Source organism: Nyctibius grandis, chromosome 3 (assembly GCF_013368605.1).
Source record: "Nyctibius grandis isolate bNycGra1 chromosome 3, bNycGra1.pri, whole genome shotgun sequence".
NCBI classification, from domain to species: domain Eukaryota; kingdom Metazoa; phylum Chordata; class Aves; order Nyctibiiformes; family Nyctibiidae; genus Nyctibius; species Nyctibius grandis.
In genome coordinates this window covers 75,013,774-75,035,829 of record NC_090660.1, presented here as the reverse complement: position 1 = coordinate 75,035,829, position 22,056 = coordinate 75,013,774, and the positions used below count along the sequence as shown (strand labels likewise).

The 22,056-nt window shown below is 37.8% G+C and overlaps 1 protein-coding gene across 2 annotated transcripts in view; it reads right to left on the bottom strand.

Annotated features, from left to right (window-relative positions):
* PREX2 (phosphatidylinositol-3,4,5-trisphosphate dependent Rac exchange factor 2) overlaps positions 1-22,056 on the bottom strand; it is a 199,009-nt gene that overhangs the window by 137,160 nt on the left and 39,793 nt on the right. For both annotated transcript variants that reach the window (XM_068396145.1, XM_068396146.1), the window contains exons 3-7: positions 11,661-11,732; positions 11,464-11,586; positions 9,496-9,600; positions 6,581-6,682; positions 4,675-4,836 (exon numbers count right to left, since the gene is read on the bottom strand). In XM_068396145.1, coding sequence (XP_068252246.1) covers positions 4,675-4,836; positions 6,581-6,682; positions 9,496-9,600; positions 11,464-11,586; positions 11,661-11,732 — 564 coding nt within the window. The remainder of the gene's footprint in view (positions 1-4,674; positions 4,837-6,580; positions 6,683-9,495; positions 9,601-11,463; positions 11,587-11,660; positions 11,733-22,056) is intronic.

Here is a 22,056-nt window from a genome sequence, read left to right as displayed (position 1 = left end):
CAAGCAATACTTTTGGAACAAATATTACCAAAACCTTCTACCACAAACATGTTTTCATTAAATGTTTCGAAACTACCAGGGAAATCTCAAATACGAGCAATTTGAACCTGAAAAGTAATTTGCTATTTCAAAGTTTTCATGAATACATACATTTATACTCAGAGTTTGCAAGGGAAGATCATATAGTTGTTCAACCTAAATGTAAAATCACTACTACTATGATACAATTCATGTTTCTATACATTTAGAGTACCTGCAATTAGAGCTGATGAGGTATTTTCAGTGAAATCAGCATTTTTGTAATACATCAATTTGAAAATGCCATGTATTGTAGAAACAAACCTGTTTTAATCATCTTCCAGCGAAACGTATAAAGGATTTGGCTGGAAAAAACTGACCCGCAAAGCAGGCTTATACTGTGAATCTAGACTAGTTTTTCCTCCATCTATCCTACCGAGTCATTGAAGACTTCAAACATCTATCTGTAGAGCAGTTCTCTCCTGTGGGTAGCACAGGGGCCACAGACTCTGTGGTTTTTCAGGATAGCTGGTGTGGAAATTAAAAGCCCATAAGACCTCAGAGCCTGCAGACTACTTATGTAAAACTGGCTTCTAACAACCTTTGGCTGCCACCCAAGTCACCTATCATTCCACTAAGGCAAGAGGTCTGAAACGTGGGCTACCATGACCACATCACAAAATAAATGCATTTAAACTGTACTGGAAGGAGAGAGACTATATGCAATAAATTTAAAACAGTATCTCCCTCATCCTTAAGTCATTAAATACCCATCTTTGACATAAAAAAAAGACCTTTATTACCCTGAGATGAAAAGCAGCATTTGTTGTTTTTATTTGTTACAAAAGCTACTTATCTACCTATTCCAGGCAAATTTCAGTCAAACACAGAGGTCCGACCATACTGACTCAGTGGCCAGCACGTTAACAGTGATAAAGGTCAGAAATTACACATATTAACCTACTCTTCAGTACTTGCACTCTATTAAAATACTACTTGATGATATGGCGGAAGGGAAAGGAATAGAATACCTCACGCTGTTGTCACTAAGTTGGCCTGTGACTCAGACTGAGTTGTGCAGTTTCCAGTTTACAACAAATGCAACAATTTTATTTTTTCCTCTCTCACTGAAACATCCACGCAAATTTTACTGACAGACTCCTTCAGCTGCTGAGCCATTCCCCAGCTGAGACAGCCACCTACACAAGTTCTGAATTCAGGCCAATAAATTCAACCCCTTAGGAAATCAAGTGAGAAAGTCATTATACTGAAAATTTTCTTTCTTGAAACAGATGTTCCAGTTTTCCATGAATCTGTATTTTTATCATAATAAACACAAGCTTCATTTTATGACACATATATAGGAATTCAAGTCATGCTTTGATCAGATTCTAAAAATAGTATTTATTTTTTTCCTTTTCCTTCTAGCTGGGGCCAAGCAATGTGCTAAGCATTTCCTTCTGGAAGGAAATCTCCAACGAGTTTGCCTCTTTATTTTTAGGCAATGCAGAAAACCAGATGTTTGTTTAATTAAATCCACTCTTACATTGCATTCAGAGATTTTTTTTAGTTGTTGTTGGGAATCATTCAAAATACTGTTAGCTCTTATACATGCTCTGGAAATCTTACCATTTCAAGGACTAACCATATACTACGTCTGAAAAGGATGCCCATATTAAGATCAGGGCAATTTTGTCAGGTTGGGCACCCTGTGGTTGCTATATGATAGCATCAAACCTGATCGGCTAAACTACAATAAACACCACATAACTCTACTGAAAACATACTCTTTTAAGACAATGGCACTATTTCAGAGTTCAAGCACAAGTGAAATCCTAAAACCAAATTGGGGGGCGAGGGACACACAACCCAAGGTAGGAAGGAAATTACTATGTTATAGTTCACAGAACACATTCTGAGCACAGAGAGAATTAAGTCTATGTTTCACATGCTTCTGACCATATTATTACCCTTCCTTATTGTTACCTTTGCTCGTTAACATATTTCCAACAGCAAACATATTTACTACTGTATGTCTTACTAAGGATTCAGAAGAAACAATGCAGGAAAGTGGATTCCCTTTTCAGGGTCAGAGGTTTGAGAACTGTCAGTTCTTAACCAACTTATATGACTAATAATGCACTGACTTAATAATACTGGAACTTTATACTTGAATGCGTTCATTAAGATGGATTTGACAAATATCTATAAGACTCAGGCACTGAAAGCAAGTAGAAGAATTTTAAACGCTACAGTGCAGTAGAAAAATTGAAAAGTTGAAAATAATAGAAGTAAAGTCAGTGATAGGCAATAAGGACTATTACACAAATTTACTTGCCATAAAATATTCAGCAACGTAAACACTTAACTTGCTATTGCTTCTATTATGAAGTTATTGCACAAGCATGTCTAATGTATTTTAATGTTCACATACACTAATCTTTCCAAGTTATTGCTGATGACAGCAAGTTCAAGCTAATTACAAAAAGAAACTTATTTTCACCTAGTCTAAACAAGCAGCTGTTAAGATATTTGCTTCTTTTCGAAAGTGTTAGGTCAACTAGATCTCCTCTCAATTACAACATTTAGAAGTTTACTTTATCTAAGTAGTCCTTTCTTTTTCAAAATCCTACAAACAATATCATGGCATGAGTATACACTCTGTCATTTGTCTTTAATGGCTTTTTTTTATTTTATTTGAGATTGAGGATTACAACTAAATACAGAATGGTTTGTTCGAATACAGACCAGCAATTATATAGCTTTTGTACTTGCTTCTCTTGAGGCACTGTGAATTTTTATGGAATGTGTTATAGTGACAGTCCTGTACCAAAAGACTACAGTGCCTTGAACTCTAGCATAAGAGGATTTCTCTGTTCCAAATTATACCTACCCCAACTACAGAAGTGGAAGAGAAGTTCTTGAAAATGCTGCTGCACAGGAAAAGGAAAAATACCTTAAGTGATACATTTCAAATACCACTATGCACTGAAGAAACACAAAGAATTTTGATTAAAGTAAAATTAGTTGCTTAATCCACATTTAGAATGAATCAAATCTTCCCACAGTACTCAATTAACAACAAACCAAACGTTTGCATAAGCCCACAGATCAGGAGATTTCACGTGGAGCAGACAGGAAATAATTTCGCAGTGTCATGGGCAGTATTTAGGGGGTTCTTTGTTCAGCGTATTTTTTATGCTCCTTTCAGACAGTGGCTTGTTCTGCTGAACCCTTCTGGAAGGCAGGGGGAGACTGAATCCACTGCTGCAGAAGCAGAGTGCATCCTTAGGCACAGCAAGTTCAAGAAACAGCAGGTGTGCTAAGCAGGAGACGTAGGGAGGGAACTGAGCTGTGCAGAAACTATTTTTGTTTCTGCTGTTTTATCTATTATTATAAATATCTACTTAAAAGTTGACTCTTCTAGTCAATATTCTAATTTTTAGTTGTCAGACTTCTTGGGGAACTCTGTCAGTTAAAGTTCAGACAGGTCTATCTCAAAGCTTTCTCTGACTCAGTGTCCCATCAGCTCCCCTAACCCTTTCTTTGCACTGTATAAAGGCCTTTTCCCACCACACAGCTGAAAGATCAGGTCTCAGTCTATCAGACTAATGTGCAAAAAACACATTTTTCTTGCTACCTTTTCCAGACAGCAAGTCTTCCACAAAGTTTAAAGGGATAAAATCTCTTTCTCTAGTTCTTAAGCAGCTCTCTTAGGAAGAGAAGTAGCACATTGGAGCAAAGTATTCAAAAAAGAACTACTTCTATGTTGAAATTTGTCTCTGAAAAAACCCTGTGTATTATATTCAAAGCTGACTTAAAAAAATGTTTACATTGCTTGCTTTACATTTCTTTTACTGGGACTTCACTTGTGTTTCCCTCCCACCTCAGTACAGGCAGCTCAGACATTTCAATACAAAACACCTAAGGCAATTTAAAGACACACTCATATCTACATCTGTCTTTCTGTATGAACTAATTATAGTGCTCAAAATAATACAAAAGGAAGATTTTGGTGCTACAACTACTGGACCTTGTTGTTATCTACAGGAATGCGTGGCTCTTCTGGTTACTATTGGAAATTCTAACTCAGAAACAGGCCTATGGTTTCTTCACAAAACTAAAGCATTAAAGCTCTTCCATTTGCAAACTATAAAAAAAAAACAAGTCTCACACAGATTCTACTGAACACATTCATGCTAGTTTAGCTCAGCCAACAGTAAGGGACTACCTACAAGCTGACAAAAACTTATGACTCGGTGCTTAAGCCATAATAAATAATCACAAATAATCAGAATTTTTTTGAACCAGACTAAATGCTGTTAGGCAGGCACTGACAGCAGTAAAATAAGAGCAGCAGTTAAATTAGGATTTATAGATGCATATGTGTGCACACATACATGTTGATGTAAATGATCAATATCCTACGTCAAACACTAAAAATGTGCCCTCTTTCCTGGAAGCCTGCTATTTTATACAGCAGTGCTCAGTCATGGACAACATTTAATTTACAGAGTAGGTCCCAAATAAAACCTGTGATTTGACAGAATTAAGGAGTTGACAGTACCTCAGGATCACAAAAACAGTGCAATACATGCTTGTTGAAAACTGTTACTCCCTCCTGGATATACAAAGCGACAAATCTTATGACAGTACCTCCCATCCTTCAACATGAGACTGCCATTCTTCCAAAAACTCTAATTTTTCCATTTGCCTCTTGGCTTCATTTATGTTGGAACAGACAGCTTTCATGGCCTGAAGGGCTTCCATTAGTGCTGCATAGTCACTGTGCTTCCTTGGAGTCCGCTTCAGTAACTCCTATTTAGACATTTTAAAAAAAAAAGAAAAAAAGAAACCTGTCTTTGGTCTCTAAATGTACATTACGGGAAGCTTAAATCGACTAGGATACAAAATCAAAAAGTAGCCAGGCTTCTCTTTTACTAGGTGGGAAAGTAATCAACCCTCCAGCATTGTGTCCTAGTAGGACACTAAAACTCAGAGAAATAAATTACTAACAATAAAAATATTCACTACTTAGTAACAAGTTTGCATTTCAGATACTTTCTCCCCCCAACAATGTTTCTTCATGTTAAGCTTCAGTTCTTTTGGGGTTTTTTTTGTTTTTATATTCCACAGGATGGAACTGTTCAACAGCAAAGGATAACAATTCTGCTTAGAAATGTTAGTTTACTCATGTCAAAATTAACACCTGCCTCTCCTGCAACTCAGGGCAAAAAAACACGTTCCTTTAGCTCCACACTATTGTTTAATCTAGTGCAACACACGAGAGCACTGAACAATAGCTTAGGTGACTCACTGAATTCAGATGGTTACTGGTAACACCAGCCATACTAAAAAACAAAAGTGCAGTTGCCAATATTCATTTGAGATTTCCCATCTCAAACTACCAACTATTCATTTACAGCTGGACTGACTATGGACAGCCTTCAGTGTGTATACCCGGACTGAGACATGGGTACATTCCTCTGGAGCCCTAACCCTGCTGTCACCACACCCTGTATTTAAATTTATTTAACATAAATATATTCATTTCATTGCCCCCGAGAGTAATTCATTAGTCATTTTCCCCTGTTTTGTCTGTAGAGCCTTCATTCAAAAAACAGAATATAAAAATAATTTTAAAATAGGCCAAGGGAACTGTAAAACCACAGATATCTGGGATGACTCAAACCTCACTGCAATTATTATATTCTTTAACTTATTTTAAAAACCTTTAACACGTTTACTTTTAGGTTTTTATGTCAGTGCAATGACATGCATATGCCCCATAATTGGCAATGTCTCAGATCTAAACTCACACATGCATTGTGAAAAATACTGTCCAATAATGAAGTTTCAAGTAGCTTCTAGAGCAGAACCTGGTCTAGCTTTTCTCTCATGGTTTGAAACAATAAACAATATTAGACCTTAAATTGTTAAGCAAAAATTTGTTTTAAATGTTTACTTCCCTGATGATTGTATTATTTTATTTCCGAACACGGAAAAATAGCTAATGTTTATCAGCACATTTAACATTTTTCATTAATTTTTAAGTCATAACAGTAAGATAAGAATAAATATATAAATGTGCACAGAACTACCTATAGCATCTCACCATTACTCTACAGTTTTTCTTACAAATCATTTTCATAAATACTTTTCATTTACAGTTTGCGGATGGTAAGTAAACTAGAATCATCAAAGCATGTTACTAACAAACTCTGCTACCCCAAGCATTTTACGCAAGGGCATGGTCAAACCCAGCTGAAATCAGCCTCATTAAACTCTCTTAAATGCCTCTCTTGCATTCAACAATGGAGAGGCAACCTTAAGACTATATGCAGAAGGGAGCTAATCATCTTGACACAGCCAAACTCCTCAATTCTCTTAATACTGATGTCAGAAGACTTGCCACGAGCTTTAATGAGAGCAAGGCTGGGTCCAATATCTAATAAAGACATTATTCACCATGTAGAGAGATTGTTCCTGCACTTCGGAAATATGCTTAGCAACCAGTTTTAAATAGAAAGTATTAAGTCCTAAATAAAAATCTTGTAAGTACCTTCAAAAGAAGGGGATACTTGCATATTCTCTGTATCGGCGTTACTAGATATCCCTCCAATGGTACATCTGTGTTCTTGCGTCCTCCAAGGAGCATGCAATTCTAGAGTGTGAACAGTTTCACAAATTATTAAAAAATCCCGAGAAAATTATCAGAAATAAAGACAAGGGCATAAGTACACAGCAATATTGGCTAAGCTATATATAAATTATATACATATATGTAATGAGGCAGATTTGCAAGACTGTCAAAAGAAGAGGCTTGAACACATGCACAGGCAGGTACATTGACTATCACATATGACAAGGAAGCCATAATAGTATTATGCAGGCATCTCCCCTAGGTACCTTCTTCATCCAGTCTGATTAAGAGAGGACTTTTTTTAAAGTTTAAAAACAAAAGGCAGTAAATAAAATGCTAAAAAATACATTTTCACACTTCAACAAACAAAAATAAAAATAATTCAGGGTAACCACTATAGGTGCTGCTGCTTCCAAAAGGTGTGTTCGCAATATTAAGTAGTATCAAAGATGATTTGAAAGGTTTGAATGCGGCCATCCTAATACACACCCAAAAAATAAAGAAGTGTTCTGTTTACATGCTCCTGTATTTAAATGTGACGTGCAATGAATAAAAGATCCTTAGTCATGCACTAAAGGATACATAAGTTTTGACAAGACATCCAACTATGGAAGCAGAGAATACATGAAATATTGGGTGGAAGAATCCACGAAAAAGCAGCTGAGAGAAAGAAAAGAGTAAGGGCTATTTGGGATAATGAAGTATGCAAGGGACATCACAGCAAATATTTGGAATTGCTGGAATTAAAGTGTCAAGAACATAAAACCTAAAGTAATGATGAAAATTATTTGATGGAGAGATCAAAAGGAATTGTGATGCAATGATATGAGATAATCTACAGCTTAAAAGAACTAGACGTTAAACTGAGAACACTAAACAAAAGTAGTTTAACACAGCCAGATGGTATGTTGACGCAGGCCACAAATCTGGATGCAGACCCATTGTTGATGGAACAGAGGCTCCAGAACTGGGTGGTCGCTCCACTCAGCACGTAACTCACAACACACATACCCCATAACCAGTGCTGCTATGGGTATCTACACGCCTACCCTTAAGTCTCTGCTTTGTACACACGGTTAACCAGCTTCTGTCTTATCCTAAAGGATCCTTTATCCTAAAGGATCTCTCTTAACCTGCCAACGAAAAAGGTTTACTGACAAAGATCAAGCAAGATAACAGCAATGCAGACTATAGGTTTATATGACTGTCTCTATACTTAAAGGCTCAAAAGTCTGGTTTCAGCTCCCAATTATTTATAGATAATCACATCTCTAATGACCTGAACTGTTCTGTCTGGCTAGAAGGCTTCAATTGTACTTTCACATCACACAGTCAGACCTCCTGTTCTCTAGGTTAGACTGCTGCCACTTACTCTACAGATATGTCCTCAATCTATGAGGAACCCAAAGCAGATGTGAAAGCCCTGTGTATGTGCCCAGGAGTACATGACACTGACACATCATGAACGGCCACAACTGCACACCTGGCTTCCTTTCTCACAAAACAAGCTCTTTGCAATCTTTCTCCTGAGTATTTTGCTTTTTGTCTCTGTAGTCAGCATTCGACCCTTCTTCTGGAGTCTGGCCATGCTGCTCCCAATACAAGAACCATGTGTGTGAAGCTCCTCAATCTGGGGCAAGGTGAAGGATACTGTGTCAACCACTGAGTAAAAGCAGGACAACTTTGAAGCTGTTTTTAACTATGAACGGAACACTGCTGAGTAAGAAACTCTTAGCAAAAAGGCAGACGGTGCTTTATGTCACCCAGTACCCCCCTACAATAAGGGAATTCCCACACTGCCCATTAACTTGGCTGTAAGTAAATGCAACTAGGAAGGGAGTCAGATCCAGTATCTTTCAAAAATTTAGTGAGCTGCAATAGGACAACTTCATGAAGAACTCTGTCAACAGCAGTAGTGAAGGCCTACTGCATGCTAAAAATCATTAATAAAATTAAATAAAACTTGTGATACTGCCAGCATTAGCATCATCTCTTTTTTTAACCATATCTGTGATGCTTTGCTGATAGTATCATTTGCTCTCCAGTCCCAAAATGCAATAATCAGACCTGATCATTCTGAAATTTGATATCATATCCCTGGGCACCTTTCTCAGGTATTTAAGTTCCAATATAGTAGGCCTCACATTTCAAACTGACCTTGGACACCATGAAGGAAAACACAAAAATCACTCCACACTGAATCCTTCTTTTAACAATTAATGTCAACAATTAGGAAACTCAGTATTTACATGGAAACTGGTTTTGCTGTGGGAAAATCATGAGCATTGTCAGACTTAATATTTTAAAACCCCTCCTTATTTGTCTTATAAAGTGAAAGACTAATTGTGTAGCTGTTTCTTTTGACCTCAGATTAAGTCAGCATCTAAGATCAGGATGGCTACTCTATAATCCATTACAAAACATTCTTCTGTCTGGCACAGCTGTGGCTACAGTACCAGAACACGGACCTTCTCTTCAGAAGTTCTGATGAGTCCTTCAGCCTCCTTTCTATCATTTCTTTCCCTATCCCTCCTCATATATCTTATCCTGTTGTTCTTCTTTTCTACAGACACAGCTGGATTTACACCCTCGTCTCTTGGCCAGCAAGTTCAACGCACACTGCCTAATGCTGTATTACACACAGATCCAAGTGCAGCAGTGAAAATATGATGTACACAACACCTTCCTCTGGAAACACTACCCTTAGCTGAAACTGCCTGCTAACCGCTTGCAGGTGTGCTTGTAATTGTTACATGGTGGAGGTGACAGTGCTAACAATTCACTGCTCAGGCAAAAAAATATTAAGTTAGAACACCAGTTCAAAGTTTATTTACCAGAAGAAACGTCCTCACTGTCCTTATTTTGTTAAGGTCAAGCAGAACTTTTTGTGCCTTCTCGTGGTTACTGCAGTATTCATCATAGATACGGAATTTCTCTTTCTGCAGAAACAAAGAAATACATTGTTCCTCACATGCCATTTTAATTTTTTTTAATTAATAAAACATGGAATGAACACGTTTCAAAGCTGGATAGCGAATACAGTCTTCATTTTAGAGGGTCAGCTCTTCCTCCTGCATTTATTATTTGAGGTCCAGCCTCAAATTAGAATTATGAACAGTCTGGAAGCATCACTTGGGAATTTCAATCATAGAATACCAAGTTGGAAGGGACCTCAAGGATCATCCGGTCCAACCTTTCTTGGCAAAAGCACAGTCTAGACAAGATGGCCCAGCACCCTGTCCAGCCGAATCTTAAAAGCGTCCAATGTTGGGGAATCCACCATTTCCCTGGGGAGATTGTTCCAATGGCTGATTGTTCTCACTGTGAAAAATTTTCCTCATGTCCAACTAGAGCCTCCCCACGAGCAACTTGTACCCATTACCCCTCCTCTTTTCCATGTGACTCCTTGTAAAAAAGGGAGTCTCCATCTTTTTTGTAGCCACCCTTTATATACTGAAACATGGTGATAAGGTCTCCCTTAAGCCTTCTTTTCTCAAGGCTGAACAGACCCAGTTCTCTCAGCCTTTCCTCATATGGCAGGCTTCCCCGACCTCTGATCATCTTTGTGGCCCTTCTTTGGACCCTCTCCAGCCTGTCCACATCTTTTTTTGTATAGCAGGGACCCAAACTGAATACGGTATTCCAGGTGTGGCCTGACAAGTGCTGAGTAGAGTGGGTTAATGACTTCTTTACCTCTGCTGGTGATGCCCTTGTTGATGCAACCCAGCATCCTGTCGGCTTTCTTTGCCACAGCAGCACATTGTTCACTCTTACTGAGCTTATTGTCCACCAGGACTCTCAGGTCCCTTTCCACAGAGCGGCTACCAGCCAGGTACATCCCAGCCTGTGCTGCACTCCTGGATTATATTTTCCCAGGTGCAAGACCTTACATTTGTCTTTGTTGAACTTCATACGGTTTTGCTGAAAAATTTCAGAGGCTGGACTATCACAAAAACACAGTATTAAAAAAACGGGACAAAATACACAATGAGTGGCTTATTTGCTGACATAATTACCTATTTTGTCTGCCAGCACTTGTTTGCAAATACAATCCATATTTCTGCACAGTCAAAAACTGACATTACTCAACTTCTGTAAAATGTTTCCATGAACCATTAATAATTTTCTCCTCCCACAATGAATAAACAAAGACTTAGCAAACAAATGGGACTCTAACCAGAGAGAACAATGAAACCTAGACTTTTTATTAGGCCTACAACTGAAAGCAAACTAACTTGTCCTGATTTTGCAGAGCTCTGTAACACTGACATCCTTGTTTTGCTCCAATAGGAAAAATACTCATAGAAAACAATTACTACAGGACATACAAACATACTTATGGAGGTACTGCAGTTGTGAGAAGTAAAACACCTTCACAGTCTAGAACCGTGGAGATATTTCACCCAGCATATGCAATTGTTTGTTAAGTATTCACACATTTGCCTAGCATCAAAGGGGAATAAAAATAAAGCATATTCTTTTGCTCTTTCATGCAACCCTGATCCTTGTACCTCCATCTCACATATAGGCACCAGCCTCACCCACAGTGCAGGGCTCAGTGTGTCAGCCTGGACTAACTTGGTGAATACGAAAATGAAGTTTGCCCATTTGATATGTTCTTTCTTCATTCTCCTCCCCTCTCTTTTTGTTTGAAACGACAGTCAGTAACCCAGAGATGACCTCAAAGTACTCCACATTACGCAATCAAGTCATATTTTGTCCTCATGACTCTGTACACTCATCATCATGACTAATCAATAAAGGAAAAAAGTTAAATAAGGCTGTAATAAAAGATAGCGTACATAATGAAGAAAGCAGGTTCCAACTTCATGTTGTGCATTAGGTTCTGGCTGTAAGCACTCCTCCACCAGGGACAGGAAGTTTTTGTGAACTGCAAGAATATCTTCAATATTTGAAAACAACATCTGCAAAAGAATAAAACATACATAAATAAAACATCAGATACAAAACAGAAAAGACATGCAATCAGGAAACTAACCTTAACTGTCTCTTCTGTGACATTTTTATCCACTTTGGCTGTAGCACATTGGATCATTCGGTGAAGGAAAGCCTGCATGAAACAAGACAAATAAGGAAAAAGTTATTACAGGAAGACTTGAACAACTTTTGGCATTTTATGTTTATAATTTGTTTCCCCAATTTCTTATCTTTTGGATATAGAGTCACATCAGAATATTATTTGGAATCTAAAACAAGTATTTAATTTATAAAGCATTTAGTAGTCCTGTTATCCTAACATCATATAAAACCCGATCTACATAGTGTTAAAAAGAGTTAAACAGTGAAATATTAATGAAGCTGAGAAACTGAACATTCTCTGAAGTACCACTTCCACCCCGCACTCCTATTACAATCAAGCAAGAGCAAAATGAGTAATTTTCAAAATCTCGCTCTAGCATTTTACAAACTGACTATAAGACAAGTCAAAATAAGCCGCTAATTTCTAAATTAAAACTAGTCAGGAGATACTATCATGAAATGTAACTTTTGCCATAGTAAACACAAGTAAGATTTCTGATGTATTAATAATCAAAGCTATTGTAAAGCAAATTGCCTTAAACGACAGTCAGCTGCACCTGGTTCTGCTTATTGAAAATGTTCACTCTTCCCTCCCCGAGAACCTCATCCTTTGGGATCAAATAAGAAGTTACTAATACCACTAATGAAATACCAAAAGAGTAAGTTTTCTTATATTTCACATTCAAGAACTGGAAACAACAAGACGAGATGTACAGTAAGTCATTCCAAAAGAAATAAATCACATTTCAGGTACAAAGGATATAATTAATTTTTATGAATTCATTCCATTACAAAGACTTGGGTAAGTTCTGAAAATATCTACACACTATAGACTAAAATCTTACATTGATAATTCTTCACATGGACATGCATATTCTTCAGTCATTAAAAACTGGCACCACAAGCACACAAATGTCATGTCTTTCATAACCATTTAGCTCCAAGTTACTGTGCATTGTACACTGTACACGAACTCATCTAAATTCTGTCGTGGTGCAAATTCCATGAAAGAGGAAATAAATAACCCCTGTGTGGAAGGACAGCAGTCACAGCACCCCTTTTTTTCTCTCTGCTGGGACTTAAACATTTTCATTTCCAAGCACTGATCCTCTCTCTGCTGAAGAGGACTATGTAACTGGCATTACACACTTTTATCACTGAAGAGACAAATCTAATTATCCAGGACAAACAGAATTATGTTTGGAATATTGCCAGCATATTGTATGTTTCATATCACCCTCTACAGTGATCTAGATTTTCTACTTCTTTACACCCCTCTTTTTCCTGACTATTTGTGCCTTCTTTCTAATGTTTTATTGTTAGCAAAAAATGCCATTAATTCATTTGCAGCAGTTAACTGTTGGTGGATGACAGCCCTTTATATCCTTCCTTGCTACGAATATCCACAGGGGTTATGGCAAATTTGCTGTGCACATTGCCTGTACAGTGTACAACCAATCCCATGGAGAGTAAAAGTCTGTTTAACTGTGTGACTCTAAATTAATTTTTGAAAGTTTTCACTAAACCAGCCAACAGTATTAAATATACTTTAGACTTGAGAGGGAAAAAAACAACTCACAAGACCTACCTCTGAAACTCATGTTTATTTTTACTATCTGTAATCTCTCCCTGTTCACATTATTTCCCCATAGACCAAACATGCTGCTCGTCCGCACTCATGCTATCCCAGAAGATCTTCATTTCCTGTAACTGTGAAGGAAGGTGAACATTCAGTTGGCTGAAGGCAAAACTGAGAATGATCTGGGAGCTGACGCATTAGTTATTCTCGAGTGATTGCAGACACTAGCCGAGAGTCATGAGGTCAAGAAGAGTATACATCAGCTGCAATAAACAGACTTGTCCAAGCAGCACTGTCCCAGACCCCACATCTGCAGAGGTTATCAGAAACCGAAGGCAGGAAAATCCAAACTCTCGCAGAACCCAGACACAAGTCACTAAGTAAGGTAGGAGGTCTAGGATGACTTCAGCTTTCCAGCAACTTGGTGCAAGCCCATATGTTACATTGCTGTACTCATACTGCAGGGCAGTGTAGCCACGATGCTGGTTTCTTCCTAAAGGTTTGCCACCTGTTGTCCCTATCAATGTAGATTTGCTTCCTGAAAAAATCATAACACTATGTCCCACAAATCAATGGATGTGACCATTTGAATCTTTCAGGGCACTTACATGAGAGCGCTATGAAGCCACACATATCTCAAAATAATTGGAATAATCTCACATTTTCTAGAAGAGTGGTGTATGAGTATTCAGGGGAGTGCAGGTAGCCCCTGAATACTCATACTTAATGCAATTTCATTTATCATGCACACATGTCAGCAAATCATGACTCATCTTTCCTTCCTGGAGTATATTGCACATCTCGCTGAGGTTACTTCCAGATTTATCTACATTAGTGTAGATGTTTCTTAGCACAACATCAAGTGCAGAGAATAACACATATCTCTGTGTGCTCCAAGAACCCAGACCTTTGTCACCTGGACAGTGATCCTCAACTCTCTCAAAGCTTTTCAAGTGGATTCCAGGGTTTCCCTTAACTTACCTTCAATTATTAGTTTTCCCAAGTAACAGCAAAGCCATATGGATTAAACATAACACAATTTTTCAGATTTTCATCTTGTGCTACCAGCATTCTAGGTGCATTGCTATAGTGCTTCAAGGGTGAATCCCTGTACTGCAAATGGAGATCGCTGCCCCTGGCACTCTCTGCCAGCCAGACTCCTCCTGATTTCCTGAATTCAGAGTTGAAAGAGATCTCCATGAAACATTTCAGAGGAGTAAGTTGGCTGGGTACCATAAAGAGCAGTTTAAATTTAAAAGATCAGATGAAGAGGAAATATAAAAGGCAGGATGTTTGTTATTTACACTTAAGAAAATAAATAATTCAGTTTTGTTTGCCAATTTTTAGAACTGTCTATGGAAAACTTTTTCATTCTAGGAATACCTTTGAGCCACTTAGATTGCTATAACCCCTGCCTCCACAAAGTTTGAAATTCAAATTACAAACCTAAACTTCCTCAAGCATCCTTCTGGAAACTTCATTAGCACAAAATAGCATCCAAATGATCAGTGTATAGCTGCTTTGGAGAAGAAGAAATGCCCAAAAATGCTGAGAAAATTCTAAAAATGAAGAGGCACATCTTTAGAAGTTCGACAGTCTTTAGAAGTTTGATGAGCTTGCAGACCAAAACGTGGGGTAACAACTGAGCCTTTTGGAAGAGGGGAGCAGCTACACATAAAATATATAAAAGTTTAGGCATAAGGTTCCCTAACTCCACTGGGGACATAAAAACTCTGTTTCTCGCTACGACTCCGGGTCTTTGTACCACACTGGTAAGGAAGAGGGTAATTCACCTCTACCTCTGAGAAATGTGGCAAAGAATCACACAGAACATTTGGAGAAGATGCCATACTAATAATATCAATGAAGATAACTAAATCCTTTTTTCATGGTTGTGTACTTATTACTTCCAAAATATTTTGACATACTTTCTGTACTAGTCTATGTTCTAACACTTTTACCCTTTGTCTGACATTGCTGTAACACACTATAAGAAACACCGGGACTGAAAATTCAAACGCAAAGACTGAAAATCCAAATTCAAAGAATTATAAACAAAACTGTTCACTATGCCAAATAAACACAACTGTGTTTGCCTGTCTGTTGATCTGCTGCCATTTTGCGGGGCAGCACGTTTCACGGAGAAAGCACACTGAGTTCCTGGTATGGGGGTTTTACTTCTGGTCTTAAGAAAAAAAGAGTAGCATTGTTGGGTTGTTTGGTGGGGTTTTTTTCCTCTATCGTTGCTCTGTGTGTTGTTGAAAAAAAAAGAAAAACACCACCGCTACAGATAGCACAAGCAGCTGCCAACAGGACAAATTACTTCTCCGACATCTGGAATGAAATCAGGGAAGACAAAGAAGTCTGCCTGCAGAAGATTCCCAGGGCACAAAGAGTTTTCGCCTTCTTGACAGATAAGAAATTAAGTCCTGAAATTATGTCAGAGCACCTGAATCACAAAATATACAACTATTTTTCTGAAAGCAATTATCCTACTTTTGTGAGCCTAGAAAGAAACAGTCTTTTTTGTTTGAAAAAATAATTAAAGAAAAAGTTACTTATTTTTTCCCATCAGACTTCTTTTAACATAGTTTCTACCCCTAAATCTATACTGTCATAAAACAAAAACAAGGCAGACTGCAAAAACATATATTTTTAATAAGGTCATTTCCTGTATATTTTCACTTTAGAAAAACCAGTTCAACTGAAGTGCCTCGTCTATCATATTGAAGCCTACTGAATAAAGCTAGCAAGATGTTTTGTACGTTAAAACTGAATAAAATTTTATTCTGCACACTGTCAAAAGACAAAATCCTAAAAGAAACCTACAACAAGGAAAATGTTCAGATATTACAAGTTTTACAAGTGTCTCTGATAGTAGGCTTATCTTCACAAATTTAGAAACACAAAGCTGAAATACTTGTGCTTTTTACGTTTCCTGTTTATGTTCTTCGTGCATCTATAAGCATCTGGATGGTGGAAAATATTTTGCGCTTTTCACAATATTCCAAATGAGAATAAACACAGAGACCTATACTTGGGAAGAAAACTGCTCAAGATTATAGCAATCTAGCCAAATGTATTCTCTTATCATGGCTAATTCAGCTCACAAACATGAAGGTAGTATATTGCACATCAGCCTGCTTTTGTGCACTCCAATTAATACACATCAGATTCCACATCCCAGAAGAACACCATGCTGGTTTTGTTGAAGCACTTTACTTTGATTTTACCACAAAAAAAACCCGACCAATTTCAATAGAGAAGACTCCAGCAGCAATAGCAGCTGTGGTAAGCACTGTGTGCTTACCCTCCTCTTCCCATTAACCTGTGCCAGAAGCAGTGGCAGTAGCTGCTCAGGCTGGCTTCTGCTGCTGCACAAAAGACTCTTCTTCTCTCTCCAGTAATCCACCAGCTGAGGCACCACCTGTTTCTCGAATCTTGCCTGCAGGACTGGATGAATCACAAGCAGCAGAAAGAGCATCAGCCAAGATCAGATATATTCTTTCTCCCTACTGTACCCAGAGACATTTTCAAAGCTGGCTTCAGATCCTGCTGCCTATAAGGACAGGGGAATAGATGGACCACATCTGCAATACTTCCCATTCTAGCATTAATTTCCTTTCCACAACCAACCAAACTGTTTCCTTCTCTATTCATTTGACCCAAAGGGGCACCAGTCCCACTGAAAGAGCAGCCCTGGCTTCTTTCCTTGAAGTAAACATGAACTCAGAAGTAAACACCCACAAACACAAAAACGATTGCATTGGAGAAACATGGATCTTCATAACCTGCTCATAGTGATGAATATACTTCCACATTTTGGGATAATCATAAGCCTTTCTCCATCATGTATAAATTTTATTTTCTGCTGAAGTTGTTCTCTAACATATCAGAAAACTTTTTTCCAAGAGAAGAGCAAGAAAACCATTTCTCACCTTGTCCTGTATCACAATCACCTTTTCTGCATTTCCCTAGTCACTGACAATATTTTTCAACTTTTTACTGCACATCTTGTTCATCCTTTCATGCCCACTGAGACTCCTAACTCAGTTTCCTCCTTAGACGAGGAAATGGCCCCTAAACTGATCTCCCTCACCTCTAAAATCACCTCTCTGAGCTATGACTGTGCTTTCACTTTCGATCCCCTCCTTCCTTTCAGCTCCATAGCAGACGAAAGCAAGAGATTTACAGTCCAGTTACCCTCAGCCAGGCGGGAAGTCAGATGTCTCCACCCGCTTCCTTGTACTGAAGCCATTCTCAAAAAGATTCAGTACGACCTTTTTCTGGCCCAAATCAGAAGATATCTGTTCCCTTTTCTTCACAGATGTCAAGAATCCTTTCACCCACACCTAACATCTTCATTTTGGGAAACTGGTTTTCTGAGGACTAGCTATGCTCTTGCTGGTCAATACAAGTTTGGTTGATGAATAATAATGAAGTTACTCGCACGCTCGCAGTTAAGATCACGCCTAAGTGAACTGCCAAATTAGAGGCTTGATGTCATGCTGGCTCACACATGCTGCTGCGATCTGAAGCCACGCGCAGAAAGCTGCTAGAAGATCATCTAAATTTTTTTCTTGATTAAAATATAGCTTAACTAGAGCTTTAGAGAAAGGCCATACGCTGGCGTAAGGGATGAACACCCATCTGCAAGCTGAGTAGAAGGCAGAGTCTGTCTAATATTTTTGGCAAATATTTATGCAACATGGGCTGCTGCTAACCAGGCCGTTATCCCATTAAAAATGCAAACAGGTTAGATTCCGGTCTCAGCATCACCAATGGAGAGTTTTTGGAAGGGTAAGGGGAAAGAAAGAAGGGATTTGCCTGTCCCATATGAATTTCTGAACAGACTGCTGGGATTGAAACACATAAACCAACCAAACAAGAGGCATCCATATCAATAAATAAGATGTTTCCAGCGTGTTTGTGAAGAAGTACAAGATTAATCTATTGTATTTTTAAGATCCCCTCATCAAGAAAAAGCTACTCTGGATTTAAAAATGTTCACATGTATGTGGAATTCCCTCTGCTAATACATCATGTGGTCTTCTTGGTGCACTCTACAAAGTGAATAATATACTGCTAATCATACAACTGATCTTGTATCACTCAAGTGGGAATGGAAAAGAAATTACGTCTATAAACAAAGTTTACCTCTCATAAAAGGCAGCAGTTTCCTGAATTTACAGAACACTAGGTTCTTACTGGGAAATCTCAGTGAATTCAGCTGTGTTCACTACCAACAAATCAAAACAAAAAACTAGGACACCTCAGACGAATTGCAGATCTGGAAGTAACAGTATGTTCCTACTAAATTGCAGTCATAATTAGGAAAGAATTCATACATTTGAAAGCTTTATACTTCATAGTATGGTTTCTGCTCCTTTTATGCAGACATGTCTGCTTATTCTAATCAATAAAAATAATTTTTTCTTGAATTTGCATTTAATTTTTACTTCAAAAACAATGATTTTTCTAAACACTTTTTAGTAGCAGAACACAGGTTTGAAAGAATTCAACATTTCCAAAATATTTTGGGGACAACTTTAAAATTCTACACATCAAATTTTATTTCTTTTTAGCTCAAAGCACCTCATGAGCTTCAGAAAGTGTAAAATGGTCAAGATGAGAATATATTTGTCACAAATAACCCCTTCGAAAGAATCTTTTATATTTTCTGATTCAATTTGAGATATAATAGCTAGAAATCTTGAAAATACTACAAGAAAGTAATTTTCTTCTAATCTCCCTTCTTTATCTTTCCAAAGTTCATTAACGTCTGAAAACAAGCTTGAATCTTTTCTGACTCAAAAATATCCATCAGAATTAAGAGACCCATAATCTTTAACACCAATTATGAAAAACCTGAAATAACACATCACATCTTCACTTTCAAAATTAAAATTTAAAGCTTAATTCTGTCTGCATCTGAATAAGGGAGGAAACCTGACTGAGCACCAATGAAAATGAATTAAGTTCTTAATAACTAAGGCAAGCAGCTAATTAAAAAACCCAACTGTTTTACCTGTAAACTGAGAAAATTTGAAACTACTGCCAGGCAATCATAACAGAAGCCCATCAAACCCTTTTTACACGCTCTGTTTTCAACATGTAACAGTTTTTTTCTAATATTGGATTGCACAGTCCTTAATTGTGAGTTTATTTAATGTTTAATGTGGTTAGATGCTAATTAGGAATTAGAGTGTTTGAGAATTCTACATTTCTTATTGCCAGAGTTGTATAAATAAAGTGTACTTCTCAAACACTATTCAGTGCCAGTTCTGGCTGCCATTTGTGTTTGCACACTTATGCCAAGAAAAACACAAAGCAGGGAAGAGTATGAAACCAGTTTTCTATCCCAATTTCAATTCTTCACAAAGCCTACAGGGAAGCCGTAGTGAGTACAATACTTCTAAAAAGTGCCCTCCTGATCACAGAAAAAAGCAGAAACATTCCATTTAATTTATTTTCCAATCAGCAGAAACCAGAACGCTTCCCTATATAAGTAAACCTCTCTTATATCTGGGACATATCTCTAATTCCTATCATTTGTCATTTAGATAGGTCCTGGGATGCTCAGATGGTAACAAAGTTAACAGGCTCATATGCAACGATGCCTCATTTCATGCAACAATCATGTGTCACATTTCCAAGTCTTAATAAGACAATAGTTTTATCTTGGAAAAACTCCCAGACAATGATATATACTCTGGCCTCTCCTACAAATATACCAAACTGAGAATCTGCATAATCAAAAGACATCCAGGTCCATACTATGATGATGTTGCTATGACTGTAAGTCATAGAAAGGCCTTGAAAACATAGCAAATAATCCCAGAGGAAAAGCAAGGCTTTACTATTGTCAGCAAAAGCTAGGGTAAACAAAAAAAGCATCATGGAGAGCGAGCTCCCATGAAGTACAATAAAAATTAAAGTGAATTCACACTTCTACAGTTATCCCAAGCACGCTTACCTCTGCCCAGTAATGACAGCATATGCATATAACGATGTCACTATTTAAGAATACTAACATTTGCATTTCCAGATTCATTTGAAATAATTTCACTAGAGCAGTTTTCATATGTTCAAGTATCTTGGCTGCATTCATGTGCTTTCACATTCTGCAAATCATGGGGAAAAAAAACCCTTACAATTTCACAGACAATAAATCAGAGTTTATTCGAACTCCAAGAGAATACTAACCTGCAACTTTTCCACTGGCCTTAGATGTGTAGCATTAATTATAAATAAATTCAATTACAACTTCAAAGAAACAATGTACTAGAACAGCCAAAGCAGCCAGAATGGTTATTAAAGTGGGCTTTAACGATAGCCCGCATGAACAAAGCAGCTGTAGCATCTCCACGGATTTGATCCTTAATTTGAAATCCAAGATTATATACGCCACACTTTGGACCAGGAGAACCATTCTGACAGCGGATTGTCTTAACAGCAATTTTCCTTCTATGCAGACATGTAGAGCAGTTTAATTTTTATGCAAATGTTCAAGTGCATATTTGAATTCAGGCAAATCAACCAAGCAGAAGTCCTATATGCCTGCCCGGGTGAAATCACATGGGTTTGCAGTTCTAAATTTCTTCTTCTTTTCCCTCTCCCCTTTTGTAAGACTGAAATTCTCAAAACTTCATTGGAAAACTGTATCTTCTTCACAAGAGAATTCAAACACAGACAGCAGGATCTCTTTGTAAATAGGTCAGAAAGCAGTTTCAGCTGTAAGGTATTTCTCTATCTAGCAATAAATTTAGCGACAGACTACTTCTGAAGACAGTATTAGTGATAGTGGCGGGTATTTAAGAAAACATAGACGCATGCATGCTTACTTACAGGTAAAAGAACAACTTACAGAGAGAATTATACCTATTCTTGCTGTACCATCATAGAATCATAGAACCATTTAGGTTGGAAAAGACCTTTAAGAGCATTGAGTCCAACTGTTAACCTAGCGCTGCCAAGTCCACACTAAACCATGTCCCTAAACACCGCATCTACTCGTCTTTTAAATACCTCCAGGGATGGTGAGTCCACCACTTCCCCGGGCAGCCTGTTCCAATGCTTGATAACCCTTTCCGTGAATAAATTTTTCCTGATATCCAATCTAAACCTCCCCTGGCACAACTTGAGGCCGTTTCCTCTCCTACTCATCATGTAGTACAAAATGTCATCGTCAGACAAATACAGTACTATTGCACTTGTATAAAACAACTTCTCATTCTTTAGTATCTGTTTAAACTCAAAGCTCCTACTATTACTCCTAGCTTTCACACTTCAAAATTTGAAAAGTAACTCTGTGACATGAATGCCCCCCACCATCCCAAACCAGGAAACAGCCAGTCTACAAAATCCACACTGCATTAACTGCTACCAACAGCAGCTTATCTAGCACCTGCACCTTATACCATATTTGTCAGACGTTGGAAATGAAACCAAATTAAAGGATTTCTCAACAGTAACAGGATCTTCTTGTCAACTAGTCAATGAACTCTTCCCAGGGCAGCACACAACACTGCATTCACTCATACCTGGTAAGCAAGGCTGACCAAAGCAATTCTTTCCAGCAAGACTGACTAAAGCCATGGCAATTACTTAAGGCATGAAGGTCTGGAAAAAAAATCATTTCAAAGGAGAAACACAAAGCTTTATTATAAGAAGCTGATAAAGAGTAGATAAGTTGAATAAACTAAACAAGTAGTTTACTCTGAGAAATGCAAACTGGCTGTGGCAGCAAACTAAGGTTTACAATTTTTGCGTACTG